This window comes from Rhinatrema bivittatum, chromosome 7 (assembly GCF_901001135.1).
Source record: "Rhinatrema bivittatum chromosome 7, aRhiBiv1.1, whole genome shotgun sequence".
In the NCBI taxonomy this organism is placed as follows: Eukaryota; Metazoa; Chordata; class Amphibia; order Gymnophiona; family Rhinatrematidae; genus Rhinatrema; species Rhinatrema bivittatum.
Window position 1 is genome coordinate 97114579 of NC_042621.1, and position 24064 is coordinate 97138642.

The following is a 24064-nucleotide window of genomic DNA, read 5'->3' on the forward strand; positions in this document are numbered from 1 at the left end:
TTGATAGATAATTCATAAATCCCAGATAACAAAATGAGAATCTAATAAAAGCTGAATCAACAAGAATCTAATGCCAAAACTCGCCCCTTTGTATCCAAAATGTTACCCCCCACCCCCAGCCTGATCAGTTCTTTAAACTCCATGGTGGTTCAGCAATCTGGCTGTGCCATTTTCAAAAGGGTGCTGGCCAATCGCAGTCTGACTTTGTCCCCATCATGCAATGGAGCAAAAATCCAGCTGAAGCGGGCTGGCACCATTTTGGAAATGGGGTGGCTGGACCCTGAGGCTTAGGAGGCACTCCGGTTATTGCTGGACCACTAGAAGTTTAAGGTACTAGTCGGGGGAATGAAGGTAGGGTAAACTTTTTTTTTAAATGCAGAGGGTGGGGTTTAGCACTTGAGGGGGGTGGGGCGGTGCTGGAGCCATCTGCATCAAAAGTTAATTTTTAATTTTTTCAGCTTTTGCTGCCTTCAGGCTCGTGAGGGGCAGGTTTATTAGACACCTTCTCGCCTTTGAGCACTATGGCCAGTGAGAGTGCTGCTTCAAGGGGAGTATTTTACCACAGGGAAAAATCCTGACGGATTCACTAACGTGTGGTACAGACTACCACACGTTAGTGAATCCCATGGTATTTTTCCCTGCGGCTTAGTAAACCCTCTTAAGTTTGTTACTTGGGTGTTAGTCATGTCTTTGTATTATATAAAAAGTACCCCAGAAGACTGACAAAACAGAGGTGCTTGCAAACAAATCTCAATGTGCGCATCAGCTTTCTTAGTTTTAAGAAAAGGTCTGGGAGGATCTAGTTTGAGCTGCTCAGACAGGGAATTATAAGCACACTCAGCTTTTCTCAGGATATGTTGCTCCTCCATTTTATTACTTCTGTTTTTGAACAAAATCGATGTTCCTTCAGGGGGCAGTTTTCAAGATAGTTGCCTGTCCTGGTGTACCTGCTTTTAGCGTTGGCAGAATTTTGCTGGATACTAATGTGTGTAGGTTTGAAGCCTGAATTTATGCAAATTGTTTTCAGAGCCTGCCCAAACTTTGCAACCCAGGAACTCCTTTCTGGGTCAGACGAAAGTATGTGTGTGCTGTGAAACCCAGCGCAGACTTTTAACTAGCTTGAGAAAAGGCAGTGGTCGGACCTCCAGTTTACCTGGGTGAATCATTATTAAAGTATTGACATGTTCATTGTAAGCTATTTGATCTGTGGTTTTTTCCCCCTCCAGTGACTTTTTTAGTACTCAAATTGGTCCTGGAAGAAAATTAGAGTCTTGGTAGCTTGTGATACTTTTTAAAGGCCAGCAAAAGTACGTTGTACATAAAATTTCAGAACCCAGTTCCCTTCTCTACTTCAGTGAGTGTTGGCACAGATGCACCTCCAGGTCACATCTGACAGACCTGAACCTCTGTATCCAAGCACACTGGACCCAGAACTGTGGACACTCGCTTTGTGTCTCCTGACCTTGCACCCTACCCATTCTCCTCCTCCTCCTCCTCCTGTACTTCCTTGGAGACCATCCAAGCTTCTGTCCCCAGCATTATGTGTAGCAAAAGAACAGAATGAGGGTTGAGCGTTGTTACTATCAAGAACACTGAGCTGTTTAGCATTAGGTACCCTTTCTCTTGAAGCACGGCTGCTGTGCCGCTGTTCTTGACAGTCACACAGACTTTTATTACGCTTCTCTCTGTCTAGCTGGCAGCCAGTGATCAACCACATTGACAGCAAGTTTGAGGACTTCTTGAATGCAGAATCTCGAGTAAATCGCCGGCAGATCCCTGATACTAGAGTCCATTGCTGCCTGTACTTCATTGCTCCATCTGGACATGGGTGAGTGCCACTCAGCATCAGCTTGATGTCAGCCTCCAGTAAAGAGAAACATCCTCTAGATAAGAGGGTGGCAGCAGAGGCCCTTCTGATTGGGTGTGGAGTTTGGAGAAAAGAAGGTTCTTCTGCTAAAGAGAAATTTGGATTTCTGTGGTGAGAGAGAGGATTGTTGGGAATGTTGTCATTGAACTTCACCAATGCAGATGAGCTTGGGGGCAGTTCAGCTAGAAGGGAATGTCTTTGATGGAAGGCAGGTTAGAAGGGGAAATTAATTTGACAGAGAAATTCAATTCTCCACTTTCCCTCTGTGTACAGGGGAGAAGAGATTTCTCTTTGTAAACTGAGATGTGAGTTTTCGGGGAAAGGGATCACCTTTGACCTTTTTAGGCATGCTTGTGTAAAGTATGGTGAAGTTACTACTACTCCTGGGGGAATTCTGCGCAAAACAATTTAAAATTCTGTGCACAAAAACGTAAATTCTGCAAAATTCAGCAAACTTTATTTTGGTCAAAATAACACAATTTACATGACAATTTAAAATGCAATTATTTAAAGACTAGTACAGCAAAATGTTGTTACTTAGATTTGCAGAATTTTAAATATTTTTTTACTAAACTTTACTTTTCTTGAAGAGTCTGGTATGGCAGTAGGAGAGTGAAGTGAGGGGGGAGGGAGCTGGACCCCCAGCTATCACCCTACCGGCCGCAGTGGAAACAAAGCTCGGGGCTCCCAACCCCTGCTCGTCGGAGGGGTTGGGAGGGATGGTCCCACCAGGACCTCACAACTCCCTGGGAGACTCCTAGAAAATTTCCAATCACCAAAACCTTTTTCTTTTTTTTTTTTTTTTTTCTCTTGCTTGGATCAGAACCACAGGTTTGCACCACCTCCAGCTGCTGGAAACAGAGAAACACTGAGGAGCAGCAGGTGGCTCACCAGGTTAAGAGAGGGCACTCTCAAAGTTTTTCTCTGTCTCCATCTGCTGGAAGGGAGGCAAAACCCAGCAGTCTGGACTGATCCGGGTACGTACAAGGAAAACACAATTTACATGACAGCCTTTAAGTATTTACATTTTAAATTAATACAGAAAAAAGTTATTACTTAGATGCAGAATTTCCCTAGAAATTCACTGTAAGAGTGTCCCTTCCACTTGCTCTCCCTACTCTCCTGGCCACGTTGCCCTCTCAGGCCTCAACTCCTCCACCTGCCAATATCTCTCCCCTCCACCTCTAGGCTCAATCTCTTCCACTCTGCCAGTCTCAGAGTTTGACCCCGTTCTCAGTACAGTTCCTCACACAGGCTCCCTCTGTCCCCTCCCTCTCTCACACACATGCTCCCTCTCTCTAGTACTCATACAGGCTCCCTCACTCTCTCGCACACACACATCCCCTCATACAGGGTCCTTCTCTTTTGCATACACACCCACATGAACTCCCTTTCTCTCTCACTCATACAACCTCACACAGGCTACATATATATCTCTCTCATGCACCCCTTCACACAGGCTCTGTCTCACACACAATCCCTTCACACAGGCTGGCACCCTCAGGTACACACGATCCCTTTTTCATACACACCAGCTCCCAATCTCGCTCACACATACACACTCCTTCACAATCTCCTCATATCTGCATCCTCCCCCTCCCCCCCCCATCACCTCCCATGCTCTCACATCTTCCTGCTCCCCTCCCCCTGCTCTCTCTCTCTCACACTCCCTCCCCCTGCTCTCTCACACGCTCGCTCTCCTCTCACACACGCGCACACATTCGCTCTCACCAGGGCCTTTGTCTTCACCATGAGCGGAGCGCATCCCGTGACACAAGGGGGGGCCTTCATCTTCGCTGCAAACGACGCACCGGGGCCTTCATCTTCGCTGCAAACAGAGCGCTGGGGCCGTCATCGTCGTGCCCTTCTCAGCATGCTGAGGTCTCCGCTGCCATTTTCTGCACAGAATTTCTGCACAGAATTTGGCAATTCTGTGCTGGGGGGAATTCTGCGCAAATTCCCCTAGGACTATTACTACTTATCTGATAATTTTCTTTCCTTTATGCTAGACAGGCCAATCCACAGAAGTGGGTTATGTACTCTAGCCAGCAGATGGAGATCACTGACTTGCTGACATCACTCGTATATATAGTTCTCCAGCAATATCAGCCTGCCAGTATTCTTGGAAAAGCCTACCATGGACAACTGATGAAAACTCAAACTGCACCATCATTTGCTGAACTCCCTGCCCCAATTATTATTTTTTTTTTACTTCCAAAAAATCAAAAGTACTGGGCTCAAGAAAGGAAATATATTAACAATAGCAGAAAAAGAAACAAAACTGTCACTTACCCAGATCTTCATTGTTTTGGAGCCTTTATTGGTTTCCAGATATCTGCTGTCAAGAAAAGTCCCCCCAAAAAAGAACCAGGTATTCAAAGAGCACTAATAGCCCCTGCAGTCCCGGGCAGGAGTGTGGACTGGCCTGCCTATCCTAAAGGAAAGGAAATTATAAGGTAAGTAGTAATTTCACCTTCCTTTTTGTCTAGGTAGGCCAGTCCACACAAGTGGAATGTACCAGTCCTTCCCAGAGGGGTAGGAGGCTGCCCACACGCCCAGCAAGACTGCTCTTACTAATGACATGTCGTCCTGTGCCCGAAAATCCAAATAACAGTACTTGGAAAAGATATATAAGGAAGACCATGTAGCAGCTCTACAAATCTCCCACGGAGATATCAACTGTAATTCCTCCCAGGGCCCTGCTTGCGCTGTAGTTGAATAAACCCTAATTTACCTGGGCAAGGGCTTCTCCTCCACCATATAAGCCACTTTTATTATCTCCTTAATTAAACGATCAGCAGTGGCTTGAGAAGCTGCCCCCCCCCCCTTTCTTAACCCCACCATACAGGACAAACAAATGATCCATTGGCTGAATGGGGTTAGCGATCTTAGGATACTGTAACAGATGCCTTCTAACACCCAAGGGGCGCAAAACACAACAGTCTTGCTCATTCCGTAACCTGTCCAAAGACTGTAAGGAATGGACTGATTCATATGAAAGTCTGAAACCACCTTTGGCAAGAAGGGAAGGCGCAGTACTAATTCAAACTGCGTATCTGGTAATCACCCAAAAGGGCTCCCGATACAAAAGAGCCTGAAACTCTGAAATTCTCCTTGCCAAACATATCGCAACCATAAACACAGTCTTCATGGTTAGTAAATGCAAAGAAAGCTGTCTAAAGGGGTGAAAAGTGGGACCCGCCAAAAAAAAAAAAAAAAATAGCACCAGATTCAGATCCCAGAGTGGCACCAGAATACACAATAGAGGCTGAATGTGTTTAAGCCCTCACATCTGGATGTTTCTAGATTTTTGAGGTTTACCCTGAATATACCCTCTATAACAGGCCAAAGCAGCAACCTGCACTTTAAGCATATTAAGGGCCAGCTCTTTAATCAAACCATCTTGCAGAAAGTCTAAGATTAAGATCACCCCAGCCTTAATGGGGTGACTCGATCTCTCTTTTCACTGGTCCTCAAAAATTCTCCAGACTCTGGCATAAGCCAAAGATGTAGAAAATTTTCAAGCCCGTAACAGGGTGTTCACTACTGCCGAAGAATACCCATGTCTCGATAGCTGAGCCCTGTCAAGGGCCAAACTGTAAGACAAAACTGGATTTTCGTGTAGGATCGGTCCTTGATGCAGAAGGTCCTTCTGCATCGGCAGTCACAAGGTACTATCTACACTTAGCCACTGGAGATCAAACCAAGGCCTGTGTGGCCAGTCCAGAGCCACCAGAAGTGCTAACCCGGGATGTCACACAATCTTTTGTAGTAACCTGCCGATCATTGGCCACAAGGACAACGCATACAGCATCTGTCTTCAGCCACAACTGTACAAGGACATCAATCCCGAGAGCTTTGGAGTCCCTCCTTCAACTGAAAAAACTTTGAACCTTCGTATTGAGGTGGTCCACCATTAGATGTAGAAAGGGGCAACACCAGCAAGAGACAATGAGCTGAAAGATCTTATCTGCCAGCTCCCATTCTCTTTGATCTAAGTTGTGATGACTGAGATAATCTGACTGAACATTGGCCACCCCTTCAATGTGAGCTGCTGATAGTTCATAAAGATGTTGTTCTGCCAAGGGCAGCGATTTGTCTGTTTTCAGAGAAACCTTATTGACTCCATGTTTCTCTTTGATTTATGTACACTACCACAGTAGCATTGTCCAACATCACTTTCACTGCTCTTCCTCTTATTCAGTCTGCAGATTTAAGAATGCCAGTTGAATCGCTCGAGCCTCCAGTCGATTGATGGACCACGATATCGCTTCGGAAGCCCATTGACCTTGTGTCACTAGCTCCTAGCAGTGAGCTCCCAGCACTGGAGACTTGCATCTATAGTAACTACTATCTAATCTGGTATCTTCAAGTCTGTTTTCTTGGCAAGATGGTCTCTCTTCATCTACCATAGCAACTTCTGCTTCACCTCTGATGGAAGGGATAGCCTCACCATGTACTTCTGAGATTGAGGATTCTATCGAGATAGCAACATCTTCTGAAGGGGCTGTATGTGTGCCCTTGCCTATGAAACCACCTCCAGCGTCGCTGTCATGGATACTAATGTCTGCAGGTAATCCCACACTGAGGGGCAAACCTTTACCCTTAGGGCCAGAATCAGTTCCCAAAGCTTCTGGATACAGTGCTTTGGAAGGAAGACCTTGCCTTGAGCTGTATCAAACTGGACTCCCAAATACTCAAGTTTCTGAATTGGTTGAAACTTGCTTTTGGCTGGATTTACTACCCAGCTCAGCTCCTTCAAAGCTGTACCACCCTAAGAGAGACAGTCTGGCTTTCCTCCGCCAACTTGGCTCTGACCAACCAGTCATCCAGTTTTGAATGGATCAATATGCCTTCTTTGCGCAAAGTGGCTGCCACCACTACCATTATCTGGGAAAAAGTTTTTGGTGCCTTAGCTAACCTCACTGGCAAAGCCTGAAACTGGTAATGCCGACCAAGCACCGCGAAGCACAAAAAGCTTATTCCCAAAATTCCCATGATTGCTCTCATATGGGAACATGCAAATAAGCTTCCATCAAAATGGGGTGAAAAGTATTCTCCTTCTTGGACACTATGAAATAAATCAAATATACAGACTTTAGCATGAGCAGCCTCTGCAGAGTGGCTTGTACAGCAGCTTTCTTTACTTCTGAGTTGCATGGGGAAACCACAAAAGGGTCGAAAAGTAACTGGCAAAATTTCAGGGTGTAGTCATATTTCACCCCATCCAGGACCCACTGGTCGAGGTAATATGCGTCCACCTTTGATAAAATTGAGATAGACAGCCACCTATCTCTGGAATCAGAGGATGGACACCCCCCCCCCCCCCCCCCCCCCCCAAGGTCTCATTGCGAGGAACGGGAAATTCCAGCACAGGAGTTTCCATCGTTACCAGCTTCTTCATCTGAAATGACTGAGACCTCCCAAAAGACCGAGACTTCTGCGTTCCTGAACCTCTGAAGGAGCAAAAATGATGAGAGTCCTGAAAACAACCTCCTAGAGAAAGAGGAGCACAGAGTTGACTTCCTATCCTCTGGCAAGCGTGGAATCTTGGAGTCTCTGCATCGATTTGCCATCTTTTCCTACTGTTCCCCAAATAAAAGTTGGCCCTTGTATGGCAACTTGGTTGTTTGACTTAGACATCGTATCAACCGACCAATTGCACAACCGCAGGAGGTGTCAAGCTGCTATCACCAATGCGACTTCTCGAGCCATGGTGCACGCTAAATCATAGCCTGCATCTTCCAAAAAAGTCGCCCCTGGCTCTAAATAAGGGCCATCTTCACCAGTATTTCCTGGGCATCCAGGGTCAAACATAAACTTGCCCACGCTACCATGCAGCAACAAGCAGACACCTGCAAATTCATGGCCATCGCCTCGTAGGCTTGCTTCAAGATAGCTTCGATCTTTTTATCCTGAGCATCCTTTAAAGCTGCTGTACTTTCCATCAGAATTATGGTTCTCTTGGTTATGGCACACACCAGGGCATTCACTTTTGGAAACCGAAGTTTATCGCTCGCCTTAGGATCCAGAACATAAATCCCTGCCAGGGACCTACCCCCTTTAAAATTTGCTTCTGGTGCATGATTCAGCTCCTGAATCGCTTCTTGAAGAGGAAAGAAACAGGATGTATTTTGCAAACTGACCATAATAGGATCTTTCTTCTGAGTCTTTGTCACATCCAGCTTGCCTGCCTCCATTCCTAGTGCGTTCAGCATTTTGAGACAACAAGCCTGACAAATCATCCAAGTGGAATAAATGCAGCATAGTTATGTGTGGCTCCATGTTGGTGTTGTTTCACCTTCTTCCAAGGCTTCTTCTCCTAAGTCACCTGGGAAGAGACAGTCACTTGAAGAGTTCTCTGAGAGAGTGTGATCCTCATCTTCTATCATCTCATCCTACTCCTCTCCCTTACGGTGCTTGTCATGCCTCGGAGGGGGAAGAGGATGGTCTTGAGCATTTCTTGCTCCTCAGGGAGGGTGGCTGCAGCTGTTTTCTCTTGACTTTGGATGTCATTCTTCTTGACTTCTGCAAAAAGTCTGCAGACCTTTAAAAAAACAAATTCCACCCAATGATGCCAGATCCGTTCCTGTTATCATAGGATTAGAAAAAAGGAATCTAAGATTATCATCAGCTCCCATGGAAATTAGGCAAGAGGGATAGGGGAGTGGGATTCCAGAGGCTTTCTTGGGTGTCCCCTTCTGCTGGCCTCTCTATTTCAGAGGAAGAGGCCCCTGCAGAACTAAAGTCAATTATAGACAACTCCCTTTGAGCCTCCAGCATTTCAGGCACAGGCCAATGAAAGGGAAGGCTGGATTGGATTATGCAGGCTGTACATATGGGAAGCCTCTTCCCATGTTTACTGCCTGACGACATCAGCGAAACATGCAGTGCTGCAAATCAAAATGGCGGCCATTTCTCTTTCAGCTGCGTAGAAAGCACATGTAAAATTCTGCCACTGAAAAAAATAAATAGTGACAAGAGAAGCGTCGGGCCACATGCAAATCAGCCAGCCTGAATCTACCTGCTCCCGAAGAGATTTGCTGACGTTCCCAGCCCGGGAAGCGTTTATAGCCCTGAGTCATGCCTGCAGTAGAAAAATGCTGCAGGTTGTTTTTTTTTAACTTAAGATCTCCAAGCACAGTTAGCTGACCGAGAAGGGGAAATCCATTGTAGGGGAGAAATGCAGAGAGGAGAATTTTGAGTCCAAAGCTTCCTACTTCTGCTGGAAGGAATTCTGGAGCATTCGGAAGAGGGGGGCTAATAGCCTTCACCTTGGAGCTCCTCAAAGCCAGCTCAAGGACTGTCTGCTCAACTGAAGGAGGGGGATGCAGGCTATCACCTCAGGAGCCATCTATTACCAGCCTGACGGGCCTATCTACATACACAGTAGGTATGCTTGTCCGTCATCTGCTAGAGACGGAGAATACTGGCAGACTGATGTCACCTTAGGACTTATATATGAGTGACATCAGCAAATCAGTGATCTGACTCCATCTGCTGGCTAGAGTGCATAACCCAGCCTGCCTAGACAAAAAGGAAACAAGAACATCTTATGGGGAGACTGTGCCTATCCATCTGTCTGTCTCTGACCTTGTATCACAGGCAGAATGATGGGAGGTAAGATTTTGTGATTTGAGAATGAAATGTGGTAGTTGAATTGCCGAGTTTCACACTGTCAGGTCTGTAAGAGTGCCTCTCCCACACCTGTATATCTTTTGTATGTGTTAAAAAGGTAAAGCTGCTACTCTTAAAACCATTCTTGCGGCAGGATTGTCGAGCAGGGCAGCTGCATTTCCAGTGCAGCTGCTTTTCCAGTGCAGCTGTTTAGCCGGACCTTAGATGTTGCTGTAAGAGCAGTGTTTGATTTAAGCGTCCATGGTGCTGTGAGTGCTAATATTAGGAAAATCTCAAACCCCAACAGTTTGGAGCAGTAGATGTTTGAGCCAGGAACAGACCCTAAGTCTCCCATTAGTGCTAAACACTAAGCCATCAGGCTTAACTCCTCGTTCTGAGATTTTAGTATGTGGTGTGTTTTGTTTTTTTTTCCCTTTTAGTCTGAAGCCATTGGACATCGAGTTTATGAAGAGGCTTCATGATAAAGTGAACATAATCCCGCTGATCGCAAAGGCAGATACGCTTACACCAGAAGAATGCCAGGCTTTCAAAAAACAGGTACAGAAACAAATTAGAAGGAAGGGTCATGGAAGAGAGGGCATGAAAGAGATAAGGTGGCTGTGCTGATATCAGGGAAATACCAGACCTTCAAGAAGTAAGTTTGCTAAAGGAAGAGGAGGAACAGACCATGGAGAGAAACAACAAGACTCATTGTCCTGACTTGCTGCTGACCAGAGCAGCATAATTCTACAATCATCCATAAAATTGCACTAGTATTCCTTGATATATATATATATAGCCACTTAGAGGTCAATATTCAAAGCTGGCTAAGTTAGATATGCTCTAAGGCATATCTAACTTAGCCACATAACTTATGCAGCTAAGACTAAATATTGGTTATTGGCCCATAATTTATACAGCTAACTGTCTTTGCCCTGATCCACCCACTACGTGCCCATAAGTTATGCGGCAAACGTTTTAGCCCCTGAATGTAGGCCCATATTCAGTGGCTGCTACTTAACTGCGTAAGCTATACTTATGTGGCTAAATAGCACTGAATGCGTTTTGAATATCGACTGCATTGTCATTAAGGTTTTTGTAAGGACTTTGATGATATTTGGAGCAAACCGAATTCACCATTGTCCAAAAGATTCACAGGTCTGTAGTCAGAGTGAATGAGAGAGCAGTTGTGATTGGTGTCTACATGCAAAGAAAATGAGGCCAGTGAGACACTGCTGATTGCATGCGAAACTGCCGTCTGTCCCAACAAACTGGACAAGTTGTGATTATCCACCATTGATTCTATGAACGTTCAATTCCATTATCTCTATCCACAGCAGGACTTACAAGTTCCTAGATGAAATGGGGCAAAACCAGGACTCAATTAAGTGGGAAGCCAAACTGCTGCATACAGAAGGGAAGAGGGAGCTAGAGGAGGATTCAGTATATGCAGGGAGGCAAATGTCCTGTTCAAAATCTTGGGAACTGATCTTCATGGCTCTCCTTTAAGAGAGAGCCTGCAGGGCATGCCGGGTGGGACAGAAGTTTCTTTGCTTCCACCTTTTGTTGGAAGCTCCTCCCAGCGTGGGGCTGTGAGAGTAGGTCTGCGGGTGCAGGTGTGTGCAGGGCATTTGGTACTTGCTATAGTGAGCTTCTTCCAAGGTCGGCAGTTCTCTGTCCTGAACATTGTTCCCTGACCCTCTGCACTCACATTGTGATGTGATGTTCTCTATTCTTACTGTATGATCTCTGTTCCTGATTTAGAAAAGGATAATTAACAGTTCTATGATTTAGAAAAGGATAATTAACAGTGCTATGTAAACACATGGCACTGTATAAAAAAAATAACTGATATATCATGGCTTAATTTTTAATTCTCCCACAAATAAGTGCAGAAAACAGACTGAAATCCTTAGGGATACATGTGTTTCATTTTGAGATTATATGATCTGTTCAGGGTAGAGTGTGTTAGCTCCCTCTTTAGAGGAGAAGAAAACGTCAGTTTAACATTACTGATCACATAATTCCTGTTGTACTATGTTTTTTTTAGGTCTCCCTTTTGAGCATCTGGACAGCAACAGCTTGTAAAGACACAAACATTAGGCCAGATCTGGAGGCTGGCACTGACTGTGGCCTGAACATAGCAAGCTGTTGTCATACCGGTCTGAAAGTGCTGGATAGATTTCTCTTGCATAAGCAGAGAGAACTGAATGGCATAGGGGGAAGGAAGGAGAATGAGGAATCAGGTTGCAAAAGATCTATAGTCTGGGTCTGGTTTACTGTGCTTTTGGAAAGTAGGAATTAGTTGATACACTTGCCTACTGGCGCTAGAGTAACCAGTGTTAAATCACTGCTCACAGCACAAGTGAGATTGAATGGATGAAAGAGTTGGCAGCCAGGGCATGGGGCTTTTGTCATTGAGAGTATTCATTGCAGGTGTTTTCTCGTAGTACCTGCAGGTAGACGCTGGGTATGGTTATTCTGTGCTGTGTAGGTGCCTAAAATAACCATGGGTGAAAGCTTTGATAAGAGTTATCATCTATGTTTATTTCTCCAGGTTTGTAAAATCTTTTTCACTGCTTACAGACGGGCCTATACAGTACAGTGCACTTCGGCGGAGCGCACTGTTAACCCGCAATTGGACGTGAGTTTTCGACACACTAACTTTACCCCTTATTCAGTAAGGGGTAATAGCGTGTCGAAAACGCGCGTCCAACCCCCCCGAACCTAATAGCGCCCGCAACATGCAAATGCATATTGATGGCCCTATTAGGTATTCCCGCGCTATTCAGTAAGTAAAATGTGCAGCCAAACTGCACATTTTACTTTAAGAAATTAGCGCCTACCCAAAGGTAGGTGTTAATTTCTGCCAGCGCCGGGGAAGTGCACAGAAAAGCAGTAAAAACTGCTTTTCTGTGCACCCTCCAAATTAATATCATGGCGATATTAAGTTGGAGGCCCCAAAAGTTTAAAAAAAAAAAAAAATTAAAAGCAGTCTGCGGCTCGCGGGTTGAAAACCGGACGTTCAATTTTGCTGGCGTCCGGTTTCTGAACCCGTAGCTGTCAGCGGGCTCGAGAACAGATGCTGGCAAAATTGAGCATCGGCTGTCAAACACGCTGACAGCTGCCGTTCCTGTCTGAAAAGAGGCGCTAGGGACGCGCTAGTGTCCCTAGCGCCTCTTTTTACCGCGGGCCCTAATTTAAATAAATTAAATTACTGTATCGCACGCATTTTTACTGTATCGGCCCGAGAGAGAATAAATATATGATCTCCCCTCTCCTGTCCCTTCTTACCCTCATTATATATTTGAGTTCTTATTTCTAGCTTGCAGTTCAGCAGGACAGGATACAGCTAGGCTGGCACCTTTGTGTGATGTCACATTCTTTACAGTATTGACATTATCTAGAAAGTCCTCTGGATACAAACTCTCACACTTTTCTTGACTTGGTTGCTTCATCTTTTAGGATTGTTACTAGGTCTTTCTTCATTTTGGTCCTGTCTTAGTACATTTTTATTTCTTATATTTTTATACTTTTTTGGAGTAAAAGACACACACATCCTTTCCCCATTCCTCTCTTCAGCTGCCTGTTTTTACTTTACATGTATCTGTGTGATGCTTGCTCTGGCTTCTAATGCTCTTGATTTGGAATGGTGGTGACAGGAGGCTTTAAGTCTTTAACATGAATATCTTGTCTGGAATGAATCAAAAATCTGAACAGAAAGAGACATCTTAATTGTTTTCATTGCTAATTGAATGATTTAAAATAATTGTTTTGCTAATAACTGTTCCTTTTACAAAACTCTGAGCACATTTTATCTGACTCATATGTTTTGGTTCAGTTGGGGACGAGGTGTCTATATGTGTGTACCAGTGACTTTTTTTTTAATGCCTTCATATGCCTCTCGCTAGTGGCTGTTCTGATGTGAACTTGCGCAAGAGTTGTTTATATGTATGTCTCTTAGTGGTATGTTGTGTCCTTGAAGCAATGTGAAATATTTTCTTTTGCTCAGGGCTGTGTTTAAATGCTTATGTTAATGTGCATAGAAATGAGACGTCTTGCCTCAAATGTAGTCTTCTGACTGTTACTTAACGTTTATCATAGTATATCCGCTCTGGGCAGAGTATTTGGAAAAGCGGAAGTAAATAAATAAAAGTTCCTATAAGATGCATTTGGCTAATGCTTCACATATGATGTTAAAGAAACTGCTCAGAACTAATGAATAGCGTTGGTATAACCTAAGAATTATCCAAAGATCATATCCATGAGCTTTAGATACTGCTGGATAATTCTTTTGTTGGTCCAATTAAAGGTATCTCAGCCTGCAAAAAAACTTAGAATTAGTATTATGTAGTTTAGGAATTCATAGTAGGGGACAGATGATAGACTAGGTAAGCTGGAAGTTAGAGGTAAAATGAATATCTTTAATAAGTAATTGAAAATGTTTATAATGTAATTTAAATTTTATCTTATTTTTGGTTTTGAGTGTAGATCATGAAAGAAATCCAGGAGCATAAGATAAAGATTTATGAATTTCCAGAGATGGATGATGATGAAGACAATAAATTGACCCGGAGGATAAAGGTGTGTGAATGTAAGGGATTTGGGGTGAGGGTGGGAGACAATGAAGAGGAGGTCGGGTGTGCACAGATGAGACCAGTAAAGTGATTCAGAGGATAAAAGCATACAGAGATTGTGACTGGAGGGGAGGGTCAGTGCCTTGATGTACACTTTGGATTCCATTACTCTTAGGAGCTGCATCTTCAACATCTATATTCACCTTAGGCTCTTTTATTCTACCCCAAGCATAGAGATGAAACCTAGGTCCTTTTCCACCATCACCAAGTTTTGATCTGAGTGTTATGTCAAATAGTGACCTCTCTCATGCTGGCTTTCAATTATGATATATTCCTTAGCACTACCAACTTACCAAGTACAGGCGAGTTTTTTTTCTTTACTCTCTTGTAGGAAACCAAAATGTTCTTGCTCTCAATCCGTACCTCGAGCCTATATAGGGGGAATCCTGCCTTTACTTCCTTAATTTGATTTCTTTCTTAAGAATTTTCTTACGATTGTTCTTTATTTCTCCAAGGACAAGCAGGATGGTAGCCGTCACACATGGGTGACATCAACAGATGGAGCCTGATGTGGAAAACTTGTGGTGCGCATGCACACAGAACATACCCAGCATGCCTTATAACATATGTCCACGTGGGGTTCCTCTCCAGTGTCTTTTTTTTTTTCCACAGAGCTGTGAACCTTGAGGGTTGATTGAACTCTTAAAAAACTTGATTGAACTCTTGTCAAAAACTTGGTTTTTCGCATTTATTTGCTTCAGGTCCATCATCAGGTCCCTCTCAGTGCCTCCCTGTAGTGTCCCTAGTCAGGGTTTTTGGCATTCGGGTGAGTTTCTTTTCGAAGTCTGTTCTCCCCCCCCCCCCCCCCCCCCCCCCCCATGGTGGCGATGCCTCGGTGCCCGTCTACCATTGACGCTCACAGTTTTGTCGTCAGTCTTTCCCTTTTATTTCACCCTGTCATGGCCACGTACAGTTTTTGCCGATGGCCCCAGTGCCCAAGGACCATGTCGATCACTGATCTTCATGATGTTTGCATCCTCTGCCCGGGGGGAGCATTGCATGTATCAGCTCTTCAGGTCCAAGAAGTCTGAGCCATCGGCATCTGCATCGAGGAACCTCTGAGCTGCACCAGTGGACACAAGTCATCAACATTGGCAGGACTGTCTCTTCTCTCGAGGTCGCAGGTGGATAGGGGCGCCAGAGACCAATCGCTGTCTGTCTGAGGATGCCGGGTTAATCATTCTCAGCACCAGGGAAGGACCGGGCTGAACATCGAGGGAAGTCTAAAAAGCATCTGCACTGGTCGTCATTGATGCATGGTGCTGGGTACGGGGATGCATCGGATTTTGCCGTGATACCCTCGAAGCAACCCTGTGTCGAGAAGCACCCATCCTCCATCGATGCCCGGAGTCTGCGACTGTTTCCACTAGTCCTGATGCCAGTTGCCGATCCTCCTTGTGGGTCTGAGGAAGACCTGGCCATCCCTCCTCCTTCCCAGTCGCTGTTGGCATCAGCAATGTTCGAGGAGAAGCTGGTGTGTTGAGTCCAGCTGGCAGTGGAATGGGCGCTGCAGGGCTTCGGTCCCATGGCACCGACGGCTCCGGAACTGGTGCCATCACTCCTCATACCGCCTCTGGGGAAGCTCGATGTGCTTATTGGTGTGTTACCGACCGAGCTGGCATTAGTTTCTGGGACGGCACTGGTGCCTAGCGGGACACTGAGGCCTCCCCCTATCAATAGAGTTGTCATCACCAGTTCCTCCTCTAAGGAAGCTCCACCGAGGCTAGTGGAGATGTCGAGGCCTATAGTCTCCCATCCAGTTCCATCGATGCCTGCACCTCTGGATGTAGGCCGAGCACCTAGGGCCCCATCCCCTGTGGCATACAGTGAGGATGAGGGTCCCTATGACCCTTGGTGGGGGGGGGGGGGGAATCAGAGTCATCCTTCGAGGACTCGGATGGTCTCCTGTCAGACCTTTCTCCTCCAGATGAGTGAAGGAAGTCTCCACCTGAGGACCTAACCTTTGCGGGTTTTGTGAGGGTGATGGAGGCCATCCCATTACAGTTTTTAACTGAAGAGGATACCAGGCACAAAATTCTTGAGATCCTTCAGTTCGTGGAGCCTCCTAAGGAGATCATGGTGGTCCTGGTACACAAGATCCTTAAGGATTGCTGCTGAGGATTTGGGAATACTCCCTCACAGTGCCTCCTGTTAATAAGAAGGCAGATGAAGCTTACCTCATCCAGAAGACTGCCGGCTTCAATAAACATCAGCTGCTTCACCAGTCTGTGGTGGTTGAATCCACCCTCAAGGGCCAAGCACTCTCAGACCCATTCCTTGGCACCTCTGGGAAGGACTACAAAGCAATGGATGCTCTTGTGAGGAAGGTTTTCCAAGGTGCCATGTTTATAGCCCGCATTGCTGCCTACCAGCTTTATATGAGCCAATACTCGCGGGACATCTGGAAGCAGGTGCAGGAGATGGCTGAGCAGCTGCCTGAACAGCAGCAAGGCATCCTCGTGTCGCTGGTGCACAAGGGTCAGGAGTGGGGGAATCAGGAGGTACGTGAAACCTATGATGGTTTTGAGACTGCACTGAGGGTCTCTGCAGCGGGAATCAGCGCCTGCAGGATGGCATGGATGCGGGCCTTGGATCTCTGACCAGAGGTACAGGAAAGACTCACTGACGTGCCATATACTGGAAAAAATATCTTTGGAGATGGGGTGAGGGATGCTGTGGCCCAAATCTGGGATCATCATGAAACTCTCCAACAACTCTCTGCCAATACTCCGGAATCCTCCTCCTCCTTTAGGAGGCAGTCGACCCAGGAAGTCTTTCTTTCTTTAAAGGAAGTACTGACTTCCACCTCCTCAATCCTGTCCACACCATCAGAGCTCCCATGGCCATCTCAGGCAGCAGAGAGCTCTCAAACCCCAGCCAGCTCCTCAGTCAACATCGGGGATTGGGTTTTGACTGGGCCATAGGGAGCGTAAGCCAGTTGCTCGTACTCAGGATGATGGACCCTCTGGTTGGGGCAGGCTATGGTTCTTTGTGAATCAGTGGCTCAGTGTCACCTTGGACTAGTGGGTTCTATCCATCATCTGTCAGGGGTTCCAATTGAACCTATTGGGTGTCCCATCAAATTTTCCTCCATGCCCATTTTGGGGGCCGGTAGCTCATCAGGAGGTACTATGAATGGAGCTCTCCTTCTTCCCTTAATGGCCAGAGCGGTCAAGCCCATACAACCAGGGCAAAGAGGGCAGGGATTTTACTCCAGGTACTTCCTGATTCCAAAGAAAACAGAACAACTCCATCCCATCCTAGACCCGAGGGCCTTGAATAGGTTTCTAAAAAAGGAAAAGTTCAAAATAGTTTCTCCTGGGCATTTTGATACCCCTTTTGCAAAAAGGGGACTGGCTGTGCTCCCACAAACTAAAGGACGCTTACACCCATATCGAGTTCTTCCCTGGTCACAGGAAGTATCTCCGATTTGTGGTGAGAAAACAGCACTTCCAGTAGTGGGTGCTGCCTTTTGGGCTCACATCAGGTCTTCACAAAATGCATGGCCATGGTGGCAGCGCACCTCCATAGACTGGGAGTGCATATTTTCGCGTATCTGGACGATTGGCTGGACAAGAGCATGTCTCAGGCAGGGACCACCAGTTCCATGTGCTTGACCATTTGGGTGTTGGAGTCACTAGGGTTCGTTCTCAATTACCCAAAGTCCCATCTCAATCAGTCACCTCAATTGGACTTCATCGGAGCCCTTCTAAACACAGCTCAAGCCAAGGCCTTTCTGCCGTGCCAGAGGGCTGTTGCCATGACATCCATTGGGGCAGAAGCTCAACAGAGCTAGCAAACAGCCTGGCACATATTGAGGCTGTTTGGCCACAAGGCCGCAACCGTCCATGACACTCCCTTGGCACACTTACGTATGTGCAGAGCCTAATGAACCCTGATGTCACAGTGGCACCAAGCCACTCAGAGCCTCCAGGATTGCATTTGGGTCACCCAGTCTCTCAGGAGCTCCTTGTTCTGGTGGTGGCTACTTTCCAATCTAGAATAGGGGATTTCCTTTTGGAGTCTCCCTGCTCAAATGTACTAACCATGGATACATCCATCCTGGGGTGGGGAGCTCATGTGGATGGGCTCGGCTCCCAGGGTTTGTGGTCTGCTTAGGCACGTTCTTGTCATATAAACTTCCAGGCAATCGGGTACGCGCTATGGACTTTCAGAGATCAAATGTCCAATAAAGTTGTCCTGATCCACACTGACAACCAAGTAGCCATGTGGTATGTCAACAAGCAAAGAGGCACGGGTTCATACCTCCTGTGTCAGGAAGATGTTCAGATCTGGTCGTATGCCCTGTTTAACGGGATGGTGCTTAGGGCCATGTACGTGGCCGAGACCGAAAACGTGGTAGCGGACAGGCTAAGTTGAGCCTTAAGACCCCATGAGTGGTCCCTGAACCAGGAAGTAGCAAATCAGATATTCCGCCACTGGGGAAGCCAGACGTAGATCTGTTCACGTCCCCCTGCAACAGGAAGGTGCCTTTAGTTCTGCTCCGTGACCAGATCAGATGGCAAACCAGCCTCAGATGCCCTGGCCCATCATTGGGGCAAGGGTCTGCTGCACGCATATCCTCTGATTTCTGAAGTAGCGAAGACTTTCTTGAAGCTTTGCAAGGACAGAGGGACTGTGATCCTCATAGCCCCTCATTGGCCGAGACAGGTCTGGTTTCCGCTCCTGCGGGAGTTGTCCATCCAGAAACCGATCAGTCTGAGAACTTCCCCAGATCTTATCATGCATGATCAGAGCAGGCTGCGGCATCCCAACTTCCAGGCCCTGTCGCTCACAGTTTGGATGTTGAGAGGTTAATTCTGCAGCCGTCTTAAGGATGTATTTCAGGTCCTGGTGGCTTCTAGAGAAAGCCTTCCACTAGAAAGTCTTATGGACTGAAGTGGAGGAGGTTTTCCATGTGGTGTGAGCAGAAAGCCCTAGATCCATTCTCCTGCTCCACAAAAACTGCTGGATTACTATCTACACCTTTCGGAGGCTGGCTTAAAAACCAACTCCGTCAGAGTTCATTTTACTGTAATTGGCACATACCACTATGGTGTAGTTAACACATCCATCTCTGTACAGCCTATAGTTATATGATTCATGCGGGGCTTGCTTCAATTGAAGCTTTCCCTTAGTCTTCTCACTGTGTCTTGGGATCTCATCATTGTGTTAGCTCAGCTGATGAAAGCTCCTTTTGAGCGCACCTGAACTGGAAGGTCACTTTAGCTCGCAAGGTCAGCGAGCTTCAAGCCTTAGTGACTTATCCACCTTACACTAAGTTTTATCATGACAGGATGGTCTTGCAAATGCTCCCTAAGTTCCTGCCTAAGGTGGTGATGGATTTCCATCTTAACCACTCAGTCATCCTGCCAATTTTCTTTCCCAGGCCCCATTTGTACCGAGGTGAACAAGCACTGCACAGTTTGGAGTGCAAGCAAGCCTTAACCTTCTATCTGGAATGGACAGAAGCCCTTAGACAGTCCACCCAACTTTTTCTTTATTTTGATAAGAATAAGTTTGGTGTTGCCGTTGCCAAACAGACACTATCCAGTTACTTAGCAGATTTCATCTCCTTCTGTTATGCCCCGGTGGGACTTCATCTTGGAGGTCATGTCAAGGCTCATTCTGTCAGAGCCATGGCAGTGTCAGTGGCCTACTTGCAAGCAGTCCCCTTGAAGGAGATCTGCAAGGCTGTGACATGGAGATCTCGCCACACATTCTCATCACATTAGTGTCTGAATAGGGATGGCTGATGCAACAGTAGGTTTGGCCAGTCTGTCCTCCAGAACCTGTTTGAGGTGTCGAAACCAACTTTCCCAACCTAGGGCCCATTGGCACCTGGTTAGTTGTCTTTTTGGTCTCCTCTTGTGTTGGAGAGTAGCCTGTAGCAAGGAATTCACCCATGTGTGAGGACTACCATCCTGTTTGTCCTCTGAGAAAGTAGAGTTGCTTACCTGTAACAGGTGTTCTCAGAGGACAGCAGGATGTTAGTCCTCATGAAACCCGCCCACCACCCCGCGGAGTTAGGTTTCTCCTGGTTTTTTTATCGTAATTCTCTGTTACGAGACTGGAGAGGGACATCGCGTGGTCGCGTGTATAGGGCATGCTGGGCATGCTCAGTGTACCTAGTCAAATGTTTCTAGAAATTTTGACACAGGTTTTCTGCTTCGGGCTCTATCTGATGATGTCACCCATGTGTGAGGTCTAATATCCTGCTGTCCTCGGAGAATATCTGTTACAGGTAAGCAACTGTGATTTCTCTTTCCTTGCTGGTTCCTACATCTTTGCATTTACTGAATTGCCATGCCTGTTGAATACTAACACATCCTAGCTATGTGTAATTCTCTTAGATCTCTAAAGAGCTAAGGATTTGGAATATTATTTATTTTTCTCTTACTCTCCCCCTAATGTTGAGTTTCTGCTTGAATAGTACAGAGGCAGAAATACCCCATACTGGCCTTTAAGTAACTTCTTTTTGACCATTTCAAGGAAGAGACCATAACTGGTTCTTAGTGCTAGATATATTGGATGCGATCATAACATTTCAGTTGTTGAAGCTCAGCCATATATTTTTTTCTCTGAAGACAAGCAGAATGGCATTCCTCACAAATGGGGTGATATCATCCGATGGATCCCAGCATGGAACTTTGATCTCAAAGATTCTAGAGCTTTCAGCATGCTGTACTGAGCATGTGCAGCTGTAGTCCCCTCACTGTCTCTGACAGAATCCCTTGGTCTTTCCTTTTCTATGTTGTCGTGGTTCAGCTTTGTTCTCCTCACAACTAATGTTGTATTAGTTCTGGAGCTGCAAGCAGCTGTTTGTTTTTTTCAGGCAGAACCTTGTGGTGGTCATTTTTCCTCATCTTTTATAATAGTTCAGGTTTAATTTGTTTTTTCTCTCTTTCTAGCACAGCTCTGTTGGCTGCATGATGGGCCTCGTGCACTGTGCAGCCAACAGAGGTTTTTCCCATTAATTAAAAAATGCTGTATTTGCAGCTTATTCCTGTGTCCTCTCCTTAACTTGTCTGTTTTTGCTTTTGTCAGGTGCCTGTTCAGACTGTCAGCATGCTGTCCATTGTGATCTGAGTAGGCCTCTGGCCTGGGGACTTGCCTGAGTTCCTACCCAGGCAGGAATTCCAGGAAGTTTTGTATGACCATTGGGCATTGACATAGACTCAATGAAGGAATTCAGGATCAGATGTTCCCGTGGGGAGGAGTGCTCATCTTACCCACACTCCTGGGAGCTAGTCTTCGTGGCTGATTCCCTGGATGACGTAGCCTTCCCTCCCCTCCTGCTTGTCAAATCGATCTGGCATGGCATCTCCTTCAGAGAGAGGGTGAGCATGAGCCTAGGCGATCAGCTCACTAATGCACTCTTTGCCATGCCTGACATCAGTTGCCTGTGCACATCTGTGCCAAAGCACGGATGGCCCCAGGAGCGTGTCGAGCTCCGGCGTGATGCGGTTGCTTTTGAGCACTGGGGGCACCATTGAGTGCCTTGGACTCCATTAAACATGGATGCCAGTCGGCGCCCTGGATAAAGGGTAAAGGGACACCATTGATGCTGTCGAGCGTCATGGAGGCCGTCGTGCACTGTGGGTGCCTGCAATGCCAGTGAGCACCACAGACACCATCAAGCACCATGGGTGCCACTTTGCGGCATAGGTGCTGTTGAGCACTGAGGTATGGTGGCCATCATGCATCATGAGCACTAGCAAGCTCCACGAGCACCATGAGCGCCACTGACACAATTGATGCTGCCAGGCAGCAAATGGTGCCATTGAGCACTTTGGCATGGCGCCATCAATGCCAGCAAGGCCACAGGCACCATCAAGCACAGTGGGCACCACTGACACCATAGATGCAGTCGAGTGACATGGGTGCCATCTGGTACCATGGTGGCCCTTTATGATGCCAGAGTGCAGTTGAGTGCTATAAGTTCCATCAAACACCATGGGCACCATCATTGCCAACAAGTTGAATACTGGGGGCACCAGCTAGCGCCGCAGATCCCATCCAGTACCATGGGTGCCATTGACACCATTGAGTGTCAGAGGTGCAAACGAGCACTATCAGTGCTGTTCAGAGGTGCACCGTGGGTGCCATAGAGCGTCAAAGGTGCCATCAAAGGACCTGGTGCCACCACTCCCATCAAGTGCTAGGTGAACCTTTGTCACCTTTGGTGCCATGGGGCACCATGGACGCTCTTGACACTGTCAAGGGCCCTACCTGCTGTCAGGTGCCAGGGTTGTCCTCAACACCATCGAGCACCAGGCGCCTCGACATTGAATGCCATGGATGTCATCAAGCACCATGGGCATCTTGAATGCTGAGGAGGCCATTGGTGTAGTTGTGCACCTGTCATGCGCCATGGTTATTTTAGAGTGCTTAGTTTTCAGTCAAGTGCCATGGTTGCCATTGATGCCATGTTCGCCTTGGGCACCTGGGTTGCTACCACACGCAATGGCTGCATTCAAGCACCATGATTGCCATAGACACCATCACACACCAGGCGTGCTGATGGGTGCTGGGGACACTTTCCACGTAGTTGAGTGCCATGAGTTCCCTCACCACTGAGCATGTAAACACGCAGGACACCTTCATTGAAGGGTGCTTCCAAGTGATGTAGGGTGTTGTAGTCGGCGCCATTGCCCTTGCTCGAGTACAGCGAGCGCTGCTACAAGCATAGAGCATCATCGAGATAGTGGAGCAATGGAGGTGGTATTCAACTGGCAGGAGTTTCTATGCCTCCAGTTGCCCTGTACACCACCAGGGCACTACCATTGCTATCAGCACCATGGAGTTCCTGGGTACCGGGGGGCATCTGTGTTACCATTGATGCTGCAGGCGCCATTCCTGTTGTGGAAGGTGCCTGGGTGCTGTAGACACTTTGGATGCCATTTCTTCCATTGCATTGTGGTAGGTGCCATACAGTGTGTCTCCGGTATCTCGCATAGTCTCCATGCATAACAAGATATACTTTCCGTGCTGGACAGCCTGTGCCAGGGGCATCATTGCAATGGCTCTTGATCGCTATCAAGAGCCTCAGCCTTCCATTGCTGCAGTTGTTGTGACCGTCCAGACTATAGCATGGACTGCTAGGCCCTCGGGCACTTCGTTTTTCCATGCATGCATGTCACTGTCGGCTGGATGGAGTACCGTGGTGCAGGTGCACAGCACTGTTACAGGATGCAGATTTGGTGACATGGTGCCTCCGTTCCTAGGTGCTGGCTGGCATGTGTGTCTGTCTGTTCTTGTACTGGAAGACATCACACAGTCGCAGGTGAACTGAGATGTCTTGAATGAGAATGCATTCCTATTCACTCAGTTTTTGGGATTGCTATCAGGGATACCTCCCCCTATTAGGAGGGGACGGGGCCTTACGGGCTTCCTCCCTTATTGGCTTAAGTTCTGGACACCCTCTCTAGAGGGGAGCCTCCAGGGCGCATTCCCTCTCCAATGCATGGCTCCAACTGGGGCATTGATAAAGCCCTTGATTCATATGAGTTAGTACAGCAATGTGGCTGGCTGGATCAGGTTCACTGTCCTTACCTGCGTCAGGTTGCCATATTGGCCCTAGTGTCCCACTTGGCAGCCACCAATGATTGTTCTTGTCACCAATAGACCCTCATAAGTTGACGACTGTGTCCCCTTTCATCCAGGGAGTGGGAGAGTTTCTGGAATCAATTTAATCCATTTGAGTAGTATACTCTCCCTCCACATCAGGGATGAGAAGTCTGACTATTGGCTTTCGAGGGGTGCCCTCTGGAGATTCCCTCTCAGTGCCTTGTTTTCTGCTCAGGATAGGGATTGTTTTTCACGCCCTGTTCTCCAAGTTGGCTTAGCCTCTGAATGGCAGCTGTCCTCTGTTTTTGCATGGGATCCGAAGGCGGTCCATCTTGAGCTCTCCACCATTTCACTACTGCGCAGTGAAGATGCC

The 24064-nt window shown here is 46.8% G+C and overlaps 1 protein-coding gene across 9 annotated transcripts in view; it reads left to right on the top strand.

The window, feature by feature from the left end:
* The window catches only part of LOC115095290 (septin-7-like), a 194297-nt gene that overhangs the window by 80241 nt on the left and 89992 nt on the right, over positions 1-24064 (top strand). For all 9 annotated transcript variants that reach the window (XM_029608775.1, XM_029608776.1, XM_029608771.1 and 6 more), the window contains 3 exons: positions 1694-1828; positions 9925-10042; positions 13976-14068. In XM_029608775.1, coding sequence (XP_029464635.1) covers positions 1694-1828; positions 9925-10042; positions 13976-14068 — 346 coding nt within the window. The remainder of the gene's footprint in view (positions 1-1693; positions 1829-9924; positions 10043-13975; positions 14069-24064) is intronic.